Source organism: Monopterus albus, unplaced genomic scaffold (assembly GCF_001952655.1).
Source record: "Monopterus albus unplaced genomic scaffold, M_albus_1.0 scaffold39.1, whole genome shotgun sequence".
NCBI classification, from domain to species: Eukaryota; Metazoa; Chordata; class Actinopteri; order Synbranchiformes; family Synbranchidae; genus Monopterus; species Monopterus albus.
In genome coordinates this window covers 1697957-1714053 of record NW_018127919.1, presented here as the reverse complement: position 1 = coordinate 1714053, position 16097 = coordinate 1697957, and the positions used below count along the sequence as shown (strand labels likewise).

The following is a 16097-nucleotide window of genomic DNA, read 5'->3' as shown; positions in this document are numbered from 1 at the left end:
AAATGTGCGTCTCATCCTTCTACTCAAACATGTAGTCAGAACATGTTTTTGTAACTAGAACTCTTGGAGCCTAAACAGAAAACCACCAAAAATTCATAAGGACCCACGGTATGTGTCCCTGTCTGGTGCTAGCCTAAACCACCTCATCAAGGACGCACTTCAAACAATGAATAACCACAAAATATTGAGTGAAGAATACATACTACTGTACAACATAATACAATGCATGCATGCATACTACATGCTGTTTTTATAGTCAGTGTAATTGTTAAATATCTTTTTGTTTTCAAATGAGTTTTGAATGAGTTTCCCCTCCAAAACATTTTTGGTGAAATTTCAGTAACCTTCCAGTGGTATTTTGTCTGGTGTAATCTCCATAGACAGAACATTTCTCAATGAGTATATGATGTACAAATGACAAAAATGTATTTAATTAGATAATTTATTGATTTAAACATTTAATATGTTTAATTAAAAGTTAATAAACTAATTTAATATTTTTTTTTAATTTAGTACATTTATTTCTTATGATTTTGGCAAAGACTCAAATTTGAATGAAAAAATGTGTCTTGATGTATCTTATGAACCCAAACCAGCATCATAATAAAAATAACATTTGGTGTTATGAACATGTTTCTAACATGGAACTTTGCAGAAGTTGTAAGTTAAGCAAACTGATGCATAGGTCCTTAACTACAAAGATGTGTGTCAAATGTCAGCTCACAGCAGAGAAGCTTCTCTGTTTAATCAGCTAAAGCCCACTTACAGCTTGGCTGCCAGAGGACAACAGACTTTCTGTCAGGTACAATGTGTGTATGCAAATGTATTTGGAATTTTACCACACATTGAATTACAGAAAAAAAAAATCCACCAATGTTAGTAAAAGAGCAACATGCCATTATTGAGTCAGTAGGAAAAGATAAAATTGTAGCAGTGCAATTGTGTAAGAATGAATGTAATCCCAGGTAATGATTGATACTGATGTCTGTTCAGGGGATTAAAGGTACATTGATACTATTTCTGTGATCTCAGCTTTGACTTTGTCAGATGAAAGAGCAGTAGGTGTCAGTATGAGACAGGTTTAACTCCTGCTCTTAGATTAGACTTGAAAGCAAAGTCGGTCTCACATCCCCAATAGGATTTGTACTCAGGGTCTTTTCAGCTGCCCCAGCCCAGTGTACAGGAAAACAAACAGACTTAAATAGACCTTAATAGGACTATGTTTTAAGTGTTGGTTCAAATATTTCTTCTACTGAGCCACCTGTTTGTATCATCCTGGCTAAATGTTAGTTTTCAGAAGTGTTCCTGCTCTGGCACAAGATATCCAGTTGTCCTGTAACATTGTCTAAATGGTGAATGTGGAATACTTTTAATATAATGCCAAGACCTGATGTTCTTGTAATTGTTATTTATTAACACCTGAGTATAGTGTGATCTGAAACAAAATTATCATTCTTCTTTGACAAAAATACCTAACATCTTGCAAGATTAGTCAGTCCCAAAAGTAACGTTTTAAAACCGGCTCAGTTCTCACAACAGAGTTTCAATGTGTAAAATTCAATTAGCCTACTTGCTAAATTTCATACAGACATACTGTAGTTCAATGATCTGTAGCCTGCTTCTAAGACAAACTGTTATTCAACAGATTATTTAGCTAAATGAAGTCAAAATTGTGGTTATTTTACTTAGCTGTGTGTCTCAACCTCACGATTCAAAACATAGCAGCTTGGACAAGGAAACTATGAATCAAGAATAGCACCAGTCATGGGTCAGTGTTCATGCCTTCCTTGTACAAAATGTTTTATCTTTGAAACCAAGCATAAACTCTGTGTTGAACAATTGAATGACGCTGATCGAATTAGAACAGGACTCATCAGTAATCACTTCTGCTGCTGAGTTACACTAATAGCTTCTGCCTAGCTGCTTCCTTTAGTAATGTCCTGAAGTAATCCTCACTAGCTAATGAACTGCCAAGTAGGATTTGAGATGCAGAGTAAACCTCGATCTGATGCCCCAACCTTCGCAACACACTGCGCTGCAGGAACGAAGGTGAGGTGAAAAGAATAAGTGTGTTGAAGAAAATAGGACAGAACTGGTTGATGGAAATAAAAGGAGCCAAGAAAAAGAGAAAATATATGTTGGATGCTACCTAGTAGTTCTTAACCAATTTCCTTCAAGTTCTCATTTGACTGACTCCCTGCTACCCCAGAAACTACGGTGAGTGCTGCTTAATTATACTGTAAGTGGTATTAATCTTGTTATCTCTCTTTAATAGAATATAAGCTGGAAAACTAGTTATTGATATGACTGCTGACATTATTGCTATAAAATTTATGTAAAACATTGTATAAAACATTGTGCTATAAAATTTTACATTAAATATTCCCCTCAGTTTTCATAACCAAAGGTTTTGTAGACTTCAAAATTAAAACCAGTCTTGACAATGCCTTAATTTTGATTTTCACAATTTTTTACGTTTGAGATGAAAAGATTTAAGATACACTAAAATCGACCAACACTAAAGTTTCATATGTGATGAGATCATCACTTTTGAGTGTTCCACATGTTTAAATATTTTTAAAAGCAAGTCACAAATGTAGGTTAATTAACAGTGAGGTCAGTTATCAGTATATACTGGAAATCTCTGGTATCAACAGTCAGGAAAGCACCAGTCAACAGTACCACATGTACCAGTCAGCACAGAGAATTATGTTGTACACATGAACTATACACCCAGGAAGATTTAACTGCACATTACATTTCCTGTCCTCTTTTGTTGCAGTCAGGTGTATTTTTAACATGCTGCAATGCACATTAAGGGCCCAACATGCAGTATGATGTATGATATTCCAGTAGAGATACAATAATACTTAACTGCAGAAGTTATCTTTCTAACAATTTAATATGTCCATTCATGGGAGATGTTTTTTATTTCAGTTCTTCAGTGTTAAGTTTTTCCCAGATATGCCTTTTTTCCACAAGCATTCAATAATAAGACAAGAAATTTATTAGAAGACATATAGAAATCCTCAAACTGTATGTTAAATAAACAAGAGTCCAACAAAAGCAGGCCAACGATGAAAGGTTCCTTCTCTCTGCAATATATGGGAAGGGGAAGTGACCACTTTGTAGTGGTAATCTGCAGAATGGAGAAGACAGAGGGGAACCAGGCCAAGGAAGTGAAAAGAGCTTGGGCTGCCCAGTGTGACCTAATGCTCTTTGTCCCTGGATTGCTGCTGCTCAAATCCCTTACCTTGTGCGAGTGAGTGTGTGCACGTGTAAGAGAACACAAGCTTAATTCCGTATCATCTCTATTACCTAAAATAAAAAACCTGCCCCAGTTACTTTTGTCCACAGTTAATATTTTTTTATAAGCTGTAACAGTTATTGTGCAATCATCATCACTCCCTCAATAATTAGTACATCCCCTGAAAAATGCTGGACAGATGTTACTGTGGCAGACAAACTAGTTCTGCCTGTTGTCATAGTAATGCTTGCAAACTCGCTCTCGCCCCTTTAACAGAACAGACAGACTTCCAGTTTATCAGATGTGTCAGTCCACACCAACATACCATGAGACGTGCTTCACGAACGTGTTGTTGTGCTTCAAGTCTTTTTTTCCTCTGGTGCATTTAGTGATGTGTAATCGCCTCATGCAGATGTTTGAATCACACAAATCCCCAGTTATTTATGTGCTAAAAACTTTTTACTTGTATCTATTGTGACTGACCAGGCTTCTGGTGTCACTGTGAGCTTTCTGGTATCACTCTCCCCTGCCCTTTGTTTTGAGAAGGGCAAAATTAGTGGAATCAATAAATACATTTATCTAATGCCACCAGTATGAAATGTTAGTCTTAGAGCCCTGTTCTTGCTTTGGATAATGTTATCAGGAGAGCTTTTTCCATCATATTTGTTTCAGTCTACCTAGAATAACGCTAACCCTCCTGAAATCTAAAAGTGGACAATATTATCTCACATAATACCAAGCTGTGTGGACTGAATTTATATGATTAAGGCACATTGTTGGGCATTTGATTAAAATATTCAGCTTTACCCTATTGCATAACATCTAAAAATATCAAAATACTATACATACAAAAATACTTGTCAATACCACCTAAAACACACATACCATCACATTTATGAAAACAAGGACCATGTCAGGGCCAGAGGTACTGTATGTGTGACAAGTTTTTTAGTGCACATGGACAGTAGAGACATGAACAGCATGACCCCACAGGCTACAACCGCCTTGCTGCTACTGTTTAAACAACAGGTTTACTCACTATAATGGAAATTAGGTTCCTTAAAGTCCTGTTTAAATTAGCACTACTGGTCATTATGATGTTGTTTCACAAACAATTTATTCAAAATAGTTATGTGTTTTATTTGCAAATTTAAGTCTTGTGGGTTGGGAGGGGCAGGGGTTAAGCTTTCCCTTAGGGCCCCAAGATGTTCAGAATCGGCTCTGAACTTAAGGGATATAATATGATAGCAGATTTAATCAAGATGCATCCCAAAAAGATTTTTAATTTTAAATGTATCTACCAAAACTTGTTTTGTGTGTGCCACAGACAAAGGTGCAGACATGGACATTGGCGGTTTGGAGACGGTGGTGGCAAACTGTGCCTACATTTCAGCCCGTGACAACACGGATGGAGCTGCAGCAGCTGCCATGCGTGACAAGAAGATGCGTGCCAGGTTGAAACTCCCACACATCAGAGAGTGTGAACACATGAAGGCAGCTCTAGACACAGCCTTTGACAGCATATGTGTCAAACAACCCATTGGCAAGCGTCTGTTCCAACAGTTTCTGGAGAGCAACACAACCCATAAAAACGCTGTAGAGCTGTGGAAAGACATTGAAGAATATACCATATGCCAAGAGATGGATCGAGTGCAGAAGGCCCAAAAAATAGCCAATAAATACTATGAGTCAGCTTCAAAGCATTTTTGCAACTTCCTGGAGGAAAAGGCTATTACTCGAGTTAAGGAAGACTTCAAAAATGTCTGTGGTGATCTATTTAAAGAGAGTGAGCAGCAGCTGCTCAAACACCTGGAAAAAAAGGCCCTCGATGGCTACAGGACGAGTATGTACTTCCTGCGTTTTGTTCAGTTCAAATGGTTGGAGAGCCAGCCTTTCGATGAGGAGTGGTTCATGGACTTCAGGGTCCTGGGTAAAGGGGGTTTTGGGGAAGTGTATGCTTGCCAGGCTAAGGCTACAGGCAAAATGTATGCAAACAAGAAGCTGGACAAGAAAAGGCTGAAGAAGCGCAAAGGCTATGAGGTAAATCACTGAAATGGCATCTAACAGCCATTCACAGTGTCACACATAAGAGTTACAACACAAGATGAGTTTGTTCTTCTGACAACCTCAGAATGGCATTACAGCAGGAAATAAGTGAGAGAATATTCCCCAATGAGTGCAGAGGTTTAGTTTTTACTAAGGCTCAATGCAAAGAAGCTTGACTCTACTAATGACTCCACAAAGCAGCTCAGAGGCAGTACACTAGGCTGATGCCTGCTGCTTCTCAACGCATCAGTGGATAATGAACTTTTAATTTTGTTGGCCGTGATTAAAGCAGCACTCCAATACAGCATCACTTTAATTGTTGAGGTATAAATACTAGTAAAGATATGTGGGCCTTTCCACAAGAAGAATAATTATATGTGGTTATATGTGGAATACTTTAAGGGTTTGTGTATCATTATACGTTATACACTATACACACCTATCTGCAGCCATTTGGCCTAACACAATCACACTTTAAGTTCTTATATTAGTCCACTTAATTAACTATGCTACAGTATGAGACAGGGTAGCTCTCTGCCAAGGTTGTATGTGCACATAGCTTCGTGTAAGAGGAACGGAGCTGTTTAACTTCAACAGTAGCGGCTCTCATCCATTCAGGTACGTATATCAATAAACTAGAACGTACAGTGAAGTATTTTTCAAAAATAGACATTTTGACATATTAGAAAGAAAAGCCCAGGTGTAACTATAATATTAAGGATGGCCCATTTCCATCTCACAGTGCCAGCAGGGGTTTTAATGTGTTGTGGAGAACCAAAAGTCTGCAGGGTTTCAAACCAAATCAGAGTGCACCTGATTAGCATAACGTCATGTAGAGGGAAAGAAGTCACCTGCTGAGGTGACCGGTCGGAAAGAAAACGTGCAGGCTCATCATGGGACATCGCTGCCCACCATTTGGGTACCGAAACACCTAAATTAAATGCAAGCATAGTGAATAAAAAGCGCTGCTTATGTGAAAAAGGGTTGGATCAGGGCCATGAGCCTGTCACACATAAATGAAATGCGAGGTCCTGTGTTTGACAAGTTCAAAGAGCCCAGAATGTAGGTGTGTAGGGGCTTTTATTTTTTTAACTGTTGACATTGTACATTCCTGGTTTTGTTGGACTAGTGTCCTGATGTTTGATTTGTCTTTAGGGAGCAATTGTGGAGAAACGAATCCTTGCAAAAGTTCATAGTCGCTTCATTGTGATGCTGGCGTATGCCTTCCAGACCAAGACTGACCTCTGTCTAATTATGACCATCATGAACGGTGGAGACCTCAGGTGATTATTTTAAACAACAAATGCAGCTACACACACACTGATTATTTTAAACAAAAAATGCAGCTACACACACACACACACACACACACACACACACACACACACACATTGAACTAAAAACTATGCCTTTAAAACACATGCTACATAGTGACTTCTGCAGTTACTTTAACAACATGGAACAGTGTTCCACTCCTCTCATTTCTACTAGTCTGGCTAAGGTGTACTACTAATTATGACTAATCAATTCGCACTGAATTGAACAGGAAAGTGTGCCGAACCTTTGACTGGTAGTGTGAATAAACCTCACAGCTAATACACAATACTCACAAATAACATTATAAGTCTTATATGGCTTTTCTCTATTTTATTTTTCTTGATTTCACAAATGCTTCAGAAAACACATTAACATCCTCCCTCTTCTCAGGTTTCATATGTATGATGTGGATGAAAAAAGTCCAGGTTTTGATGAGAAGAGAGCATGTTTCTATACAGCTCAGGTCATCTGTGGCCTGGAGCACCTTCATCAGCACAGGATCATCTACAGGGACCTGAAACCAGAGAACGTACTGCTGGATGATGCAGGTGAACAGCATTTCATGTACTTGAATGTCCTAACACATCCAACTTTGGCCTTCTACCATTTTTTTCCAAACACATTTTAACAAACACTATTTTTAGTTGAAAACACTGATTTGAAACTCTCTGGGGTCCATACCTCTAAACAACATCCTTGGATAACCAGCTAACTTACGCTTGACACATAGAGCTGCAAGACTTTCAGCCAGGGTAAATCACAACGGTAACAGATACTGCATCATGCTCAAATGCAGGTTCAGTTCAGAGGACTGGATCAAAACATGCATCAGCCCAGTCAAATCACAAATGAAGTAATCATCATTCTACAGAATCTAACAATAAAAATAAAGTACTGTCTTACATTAAAGTGAACACAGGATGATGTAATTACAGATCAGACAAATAAATAGCTGGTGGTCCATTCTGTAGCCATATGCCACTGTTGTAAACAAAGTCTTTTCACTCAGGACATGTCCGCCTGTCAGATATGGGTCTGGCTGTTGAACTTCCACAGGGACAAGACACAACTACCGGGTGTGCAGGAACTCCAGGTGGGTGACCAAATCTGATTTAAGATAAGGTCAAACAAAACAGGTTCAAATGAGGGTATGCTGTCATCCAGGTGAATGTTACTGTAGCCATCTGTACCACATGTTGAAATCATGTTGTCTGTGAATATAGGTTTCATGGCACCAGAGCTGCTCCAGAAGAAGGATTACAACTACACAGTGGACTACTTTACCCTGGGAGTCACCCTGTATGAGATGATTGCCGCCAAAGGGCCCTTTGTAAAACGAGGAGAGAAGGTACAAAATGTGCAGAACAGACCGCTGTTGTCCAGAACCAATTCACTTTGTCAAAATCATACATTCCCAATGTTCACTTTCTTCAGGTTGAGAATGATGAGGTAACTTTCAGAATCCTGAACAATACAGTTTCATACACACCTAACTTTAGCAAAGAGTGCAAAAATCTCTGTGAAGGCCTAATGGAAAAGGACCCAACGAAACGTCTCGGGTTCAAAAATAACTACTGCTCTGAGCTCAAGAATCAGCCATTCTTCAAGGATATTAACTGGGGCTGTCTGGAAGCAGGTTGGTGACATTTACACAATCATCCACAGTCAAAAATGCATTAATTGAACCATGTTGTTGATTTCATCAATCAAATCCCACTGGATGGGAGAAGTTAAAAATGAAATTCCAAGCTTAATTAATTCCTTATATGGATGGGACACAATGAGGGGGCAAATGCAAAAATAACAGCCATACACCGCTAATATGTTTGTGCCCTCTGTGCTTCGTCAAAAGGAACATTTCCTCCACCATTTGTCCCTGATCCTAAGATGGTCTATGCCAAAGATATTGAAGATGTGGGTGCCTTCAGCACCATCAGAGGTGTGGTCCTGGATAACAAGGATGCTGAGTTCTACAGTGACTTTGCCTCTGGCAATGTCCCAATCCCTTGGCAGGAGGAGATGATCGAGACAGGTGTGTTTGGAGAGCTGAATATATGGGGAGAGAACAGCAAGCTTCCCAATGACCTTGACCCAAACTATGTAGAAGCCAGAGGTGGAGCGTGTGTGCTGCTTTGAGTTAGAGCAACAGAAGGAAAGAGAGCAGAAGAAGACAGCTATTCAAATTCAACACATTTAGATCTGGTATGTGCTCATTTTCTGCTGCTTACTCTAAATCTGTTACATATTCATATGCATATTCTTATAACATTATAATAATATTGTAATACTTATAGTGTTACAACCATCTATAAGTTACTCTCACTATATCACATTACTAATAGTTGAGACATTATGCAACAAAAATGTCAATATGGTTTTACTGATGATGACTGCTGTATTCTTACTGTATATTTCAATTTTACCTTTAGTAATTACAGACAAATGAAACAAAAATCTTGTCTAGAAACTGCATTAAGTCTTCATATAAATTATTTGGACCCAACAAAAAGCCACAGTATTGACATTGTAATGCTATGTAATTATTATTTCATTATATATGACTGTATATGAAAAAGTATTATATTATTATTATAGTCATATATTATAGACAGAAGAGTTAAAAGCAATCAATAAAATCTTGCAAAGCAAAAAAAGTATGTGCTGGTTCCCTTTTAGTGGTTTTACTGTCCACACTCATGTTTATATGGGGCTGTCGAGAAACTGTTATGGCGCAGCCACAATAGTAACAAAGAAAAGACAAGAAAAATGAAAATAGCAATTTTAACTGGTTTACAACTGTCTGTTTCTCTGAGTCCTACATCAAAAGGCGGGCTAATGCTCACTGAGAAATGGAGGCAATGCTTAAGCATCGACAACCTCAAAATAAGTTACGCTAGGTTTGCTGCAAAAAGAATGACTCACATAAAACTATAACTATATTTGAAAATGTCATAAACATTATTCCAAGACCTTCTAAATGTTACATGTAATCGCCTTCTCTGATTTTGCACTGTCAATGTTTTGTCCATTAATGGGTAACTGAATAGTCCTTGTGTATCTTGTGTTTTATGTTTTTTTGTACCCAGCTCTTTTGAAAAACAGATGCTGATCTCAGTTATTTGTTTTCATCAATTATTAACACATGACCTGCTCTGATAATAAGAAAAATCTGAAAAAAATATGATACAGTGGGATTCTCAGAACAGGAAGGACAGTACATGGAAAAACTACAAAATAACAAGGATGTAAAAATGACATATGCTAGCGACTACTTGCCTTTTTAAAAAACCATTCTTGTGTAATTCATATTAAATGTTGCGATACAAATGCCCAAAACTAATGGTCCACTATTCAATGATTTTTCATGCTTCTTTGTGTACAGTGTGTGTGTATGGTTCAAAAAGAGTGACAGAGGCCAAGATCTATGTGATGTGGTGACTCCATTGAAATTCTGTCACATACTTTACACAAAAACGATTGGTCTAAGCTGTATAAACATTTAAACAGCCTTTAGTGAAAGCACTTCATTAAACTCACACATGAGTCATAATCTGACCTTAGGCTGCAGTCTGCTTAGGTACCTGGTACATAAATGTAATGGTTCAAATCAAATCTGTGAAAATCAGTGTAATCACAATCAAAGCATGTATTTGCTCTTGGTTAAGCAGCTGATGCATCCTACTACAGTTACTGTATTAATGGACCATAACACCAGTGGCCACTTCTGGTCACAGCCAGTCAGACATTGAAAACCATAAGCCACTGTAGGCTTGTTTAAAGTGAACTTTCCCTTTAAGCAGTTAGGCGAATTCAGAAGCAACTGAATAGATATTTCACCTTAAAGTAAGGGCAATGAAATTAAATATTAACAGTATGAGTTAAAGCCCAAGTATCTGTGCAATACTGTAAGTATATGACAGTACTTTGAACTGAATCTCTGATTACTGGTTGGCAAAAGAGAATCCACATTTGATAAGATATAGATTCTAAACTGTGAGTGTGACATTTCTCATAAACAAAGAATTTATCAACTCAAACAAAGGATAAAGATCTTTATTGACTTTTAAAAGTTATTCAAACAGAGTATTTGGAAGGTTCTGCAGTGCAAGTGTGAACACTGAATTTGAAAATGTAGTATATACAATATAATTCTTCCCATTTTACCTCCATATATGCTTTAATATATAGCGGCAACCAATTAGGGATGTGTTCAAACAGCCTGGGCTTTTGCCAACTTTTTTAGGTGACACCAAATCTCGAGATCACCTCTCTAAAATCACAACATGCCGATTCTTCACCACATCTTTAAAACTCTCTCTTGACTTATTTCTTCCTGTATGTACAGTAGTTATTATACATTTTGCAAGTATGACTAAAGTGCTTTTTATTAAAACACTACTAAATAAAACAATGAACTGTCCTGTCTCTTGAAGAAGCTTCAAAAGCATGCCAAAGCAATCAGTGTCAAATGATGTCAGTCTTAAAGGTTTTTATACATGTATTTAAAGCTGTGATAACTATTGGACAAGAGACAGACACACCAGGCATGTGACATGTCATAAATTTTGGGCGGGAATAGCAGACTTATAGTGCAGTTACAGCCATGAAATTGATATTTAGATTAGTCCAGGTTTGAGTGTCATCCTGAGTCTGCTCTCTCACACACAAAATGGAGTAGAGCACCTCTCAGTGGCCATATCTATACAATTTTGCTAATTATTGACAGAAATCTAATTTTAAGATGAAAGAGATCCTTGAGATTGTAGCACTTTTTCTGGGTTTTGTAGGCTGGATAATGAGTTTCATATCACTACAAGATCAGTATTGGAGAGAATCTACCCAAGATGGCAGTGTAATTGTAACTTCCACAATCTATGAGAACCTCTGGATGTCTTGTGCTAGTGATTCAACAGGGAAGTATAACTGTCGCGAGTTCGTATCTCTGTTTGCTCTCCCAGGTAAGGAGTACTAATTCTATAATAGCCCATTTCTGACCCCAAGGTTTAGATTACAAGATTATAGAACAGTTATTTGTTGTGAAAAAAATGAAAATGTGACTATTACTAGTAATTAATGACACTTTTCTTGGGTTTCTATTAATATTTTTCACTATGCTATTAGGTTTTCTGATACTGTATGTTATAATAATGATGCATTTTATATCTATGTCATACTGAGAGAAATCTAGTTTTATATTCTAGGTTGTGGACTTTTCTTCTCTGAGTCCAGCTTTTTAAATATCAGATAGCCCATCTTTAACAAAAAGTATATACACATGCACTGCTTGTGCTTGCTATTATTTACATGGTATTTACATACTGTATTTCAAAAGGAGTTAAGTCAAGCTGTTCCTAGATCTTGTGAAGTGGCAACTCATTATTGTTGAGACTGTGTACAACTAAAACAGTGAGTGAAATAAGAGGGGATATGCAAGAAGTCATGATCAAAATATTTTTGGTTTCAAATTAAGCTTATTATTATTTTCATCTATATAGTAAAATGTATTTTCATGCTTAAATATCAGAAGTTGAAGAGCAAAATAACATAACTCAGTGAACAGGCAGCTGTTGTTGCTGCTGTAGCTGCTGACATGTATGTGTAGATACCAGCAGTGGTGGAAGACGTTCTCAGATCCCTTACCCTTGTGTAGAAATACTCTGTTACAAGTAAAGGTCCTGCAGTGAAGATGTTACTTAAGTAAGTAAAAATACTGAAAGTACCAAAAGTACTCATTATGCAGAATGGCACGTTAAATATTTATATATCATATTATTGGATAAAAATCACTGGTCTATTTTTGTGTTCATCACATTTAATGTTGCAGCTGGTAAAGGGGGAGCTACTATAGTTTTAAGTAGCTTATATGCTATCTTTTGACTTTTCCACCAAAGATAAATAACACCTGTTATTTTTGTATTAATCTGATTCTGAAAAATAATGAGCTACTAAAGTTATAAAATAAATGTAGTTGAGTTAAAAGTACAATATTTGCTTCTAAAACATAGTGAAGTATGAAGTAGCATAGAATGAAAATACTACTAAGTTACTTTCCACCATTGGACACCAGTGTTATGTCTTTTCAACCTATGGAAACAAGTTGCTAGCAAACCCTAATTCTTAGACTAATACTATTCTCAGTAGATTTGCTAGCCTGTTGCTGTTCTACAGATGATTTCACTATACAAAACATGAATCTTTCAGGACAGCCCCGCAGTGTCAGAAAACCACACAAGGTACAAGCTACAAACTTTCCTATCATTCTTTGGACACAGCGGGTGACATGACCAAAACATGATTCAAATCCCATCAATAATTTTTGATATTATTGACATATGAATTATTCATGGCAAACATCAAAGGTGATAAATAGCTTCAAGTCTACAGACAATAGTAAACCGATCTGAAGGCTGGACTTCTCTGTTATCCTTTAAGCTGGGTAAACATTTGGAGTCTTTGAAAAGGCTCAATAGTCATGTGTGAGCTATTTGGAATTATTAACTGATTTGTAGTTTTCTGTGACATCTCAGCTGGGCGGTTGCTCACACACTGTGGGGCTAACAAAGGACAAGAGGTCATAGAATCAAGTGTGCATAAATAAGTCCTCACACTGGAGAACTCTGCATTAGTTGCAGTGAATTAACAAGCAAATATGAATGAAATACTGGAGGCTTTTGCTTTCTTCCTGGGATTTCTGGGCTGGCTGATGGTTGGGGTCACCCTTCCAAATCGATACTGGAAGGTCTCTGCAGTGGACGGTAATATAATCACTGTATTAACCATCTATGAAAACTTATGGATGTCCTGCGCAACTGATGCAATAGGAGTTCACAGCTGCTCGGATTTTTCATCTTTGCTTGCACTTAATGGTATGTGGCCAACAGAGAATTTGTTTTAAGAATAGCTCACTCACTCAAGGAGATTTTGAAGACTGAGACAAAGCAAACGAGAAAGACTTTACTCTTTAGTGGGTTAATTTGGTATAAATATGTAGAGAAAAGTAACTTTTGTAACAGAGTAGTACTGAAACGATTTGAGTAACTTGATTACTCAGTTATCAATGCAAAATCTTTCCATGGAAGCTTTGTTAAATCTATATTAGCCTATTTATAAACAGTTCAGTGCATTTTGCACAGGTCATTATTGCTGTCATACAATGTGCTACGCGCAGACTGCAAAATGGACAGAGAGAAAGTAGCTACAGACAAAGAGACTAGCCAGAGAAAACTACAGAAAGTGTCCAGAGTGTGGGATCACTTTAAGCTGAAAGAAGAATCAAAGAAAACTCTGTACAGTGTTTCTGTTGTAAAATCAAACTAACCTACCATTGTATTGTGGATATCTGCAAAGACCCAATTAAATGAATGAAATTAGTCATTATAAATTAACAATTGGACTGATGGTATCTGAGATGTGAGTTTTTCCTAGTGAGAATTTTTACATCATTGCACATTTCATAATATAAATTGTTTTAAAGAAACCCACACCACCTGATGTTAACCGTTCTGTACCTCGGTTCTGTACCAATAAAGGTGATTATATTATTATTATTGTCCCAGGAGGAATGATGTTGCGGACCTGAAATGTTCTTTTTGACAAGAAAGAACTGACTTATAGATATTAAAACGGCTTGGCACACACACACCTACTCCCCTCACAGTGATGCATAAAATACCCCAGAAACAAAATATTAGGTAGTGTGGGTTTCTTTAAAACAATTTAAATGCAGTAAATAGGTTTAATTTTGGCAGCTATTACTGTTTTCAGTTTAATCGATAAAAATGTTGATTTCTCTAAAAAGAAAACCAATTGGTTGTTTGTTTTAAGAGACCTATCTTATTTTCTCTTTTGTATATTTATTATTACTCAAGCAAACTTGTTTCTTATCCAAGTACTCATTTAATTGATGGAATAATTGGAAGAATATTTGACTGCTAAAATAATCATTAGCTGCAGCTCTATAACAAAGCAGTTTATTAAAAAGATAGACTGTAGTTCACCTTCAGTGTGTACAGGGGTACAATAAAATGATCTGACTGAAAGATTGACTGGATCAAACCCAACTGTGGAGAAATAGTTATTCATATTGTTTTCCTCCATGTCTGCTTCAGCTTCTATATATGAGACACATATATATCCTTATCCTATCCTTATCCATATCAGGAGCCTTCTACTGTACTGGCTATAATCATAAATACTGTATATAGGAGTAGCATTGGTTAAGATAAGAGAGGATCAATATTCATGACCACAGTGAACCCAAGCAAATAAACACTCATAAAATAATAAAAATTTAAAAATGGCCTCCCTGATAGACTAGTGGTTAGGGTGCAGCGCTCTCGCTGCTGCAGCCCAGGTTCAAGTCAGGGTTGCATCAGGAAGGGCATCCGTCATAAAACATGTGCCAAATGTCAACATGCAAATCGTCAGTGTGACGATTAGCTGCTTCCCTAGTGGGAAAAAGCAGAAAATGGCATTCATACTGCTACTAATATTAATTCCAAGTTATTGGAGCTTGTAAACTGCTTGTTCAGATATGTATTGAAATATATAAATAGAAACATATCCTGAACATTTACCAAAGTGATACAGTACTGCTGAAACTCCCTGTACATGTACATGGATTCAGTCCTAATCCTGTAAGAGAGATCTTTATATCATACTCATTTTGGTTTGTGCTGTGGACGATATCTTATTAATCAAGTCTAACATTAATTGAAAGATGCCTTTTATGCCTGATATGGGTCAAAACAGTAGAGAGACTACATCTTAGTGTTGACCTGTGTGTTCAGTGTTGCTGTCTGGCTGTCACCTCTGCTATGAGTATGACAGAGGAGATACAGAGCACAGTGTTCTGTACACAAAAATGGATGTCTACATACTTTGACAGCAAGATTATAAGTACGGCATGCTCTTGTTTTAGTTTGCTCCTTGCCTGGAGAAAGATTTCTGTATGCATTGAACCCTTTCATGAAAGGTTTTATAATTAACTACCACAAAATACAGATTTTGTTTTTCTTGACATTATTATTTGACTTAATCATTACCATAACAGTACCAGAGTACCCTGGTTGGATGCCCTGCCCTAGTCGTGAGCACTAATAAAAACCCTTCATGGAAAATTTTTCTTATCACAGGCAGGAATACTCTCTAGTTGCAGCTAGATTAAAGAATGTATTTTTCATCTAGTGTTATGGTTTAAGATGTTTTCTGTAAAGGCCCTTAATCCATGTGCCTGTACGCACAGAACCAGGGTTGCTACCAGTGACTGTTAGTCTCTAGGTGGCTAATAACGCATATCAACACTGTTGACAATTCTCTCCATGATTTGTTTGAAGTTGTGCTTCAAAGGAACACATTTTTTTAAGCAAGCAGCCTACATTGTCATATTTTTTATTTTTCACACAGGGTACATTCAGGCCTGCCGGGCACTCATGATTGCTGCCATTGTGTTCGGGGTTTTTGGACTCGTGGCAACTCTTGCAGGAAT

General features: G+C 37.2%; 2 protein-coding genes across 2 annotated transcripts in view; both read left to right on the top strand.

Annotated features, from left to right (window-relative positions):
- Positions 1-2133: 2133 nt before the first annotated feature.
- grk1b (G protein-coupled receptor kinase 1 b) lies at positions 2134-8822 on the top strand. The gene is made up of 8 exons (XM_020599002.1): positions 2134-2217; positions 4575-5287; positions 6449-6576; positions 7001-7158; positions 7620-7703; positions 7834-7958; positions 8045-8246; positions 8463-8822. The coding sequence occupies exons 2-8, from the start codon at positions 4589-4591 to the stop codon at positions 8744-8746; spliced, it is 1680 nt and encodes a 559-aa protein (XP_020454658.1). The 5' UTR covers positions 2134-2217; positions 4575-4588; the 3' UTR covers positions 8747-8822.
- A 4437-nt stretch (positions 8823-13259) lies between these two features.
- LOC109959599 (claudin-15-like) overlaps positions 13260-16097 on the top strand; it is a 5077-nt gene continuing 2239 nt past the window's right edge. Inside the window, exons 1-2 of the mRNA XM_020599101.1 lie at positions 13260-13476; positions 16016-16097. The exon at positions 16016-16097 is cut by the window's right edge and continues 80 nt beyond it. Coding sequence (XP_020454757.1) covers positions 13260-13476; positions 16016-16097 — 299 coding nt within the window. The remainder of the gene's footprint in view (positions 13477-16015) is intronic.

Coding starts and splice junctions, on each gene's coding strand:
- grk1b (XM_020599002.1), top strand. CDS start 4,589: ATGGACATTGGCGGTTTGGAGACGGTGGTGGCAAACTGTGCCTACATT. Junction 5,288..6,448: donor AGAAGCGCAAAGGCTATGAG/GTAAATCACTGA, acceptor ATTTGTCTTTAG/GGAGCAATTGTGGAGAAACG. Junction 7,159..7,619: donor CGTACTGCTGGATGATGCAG/GTGAACAGCATT, acceptor CTTTTCACTCAG/GACATGTCCGCCTGTCAGAT.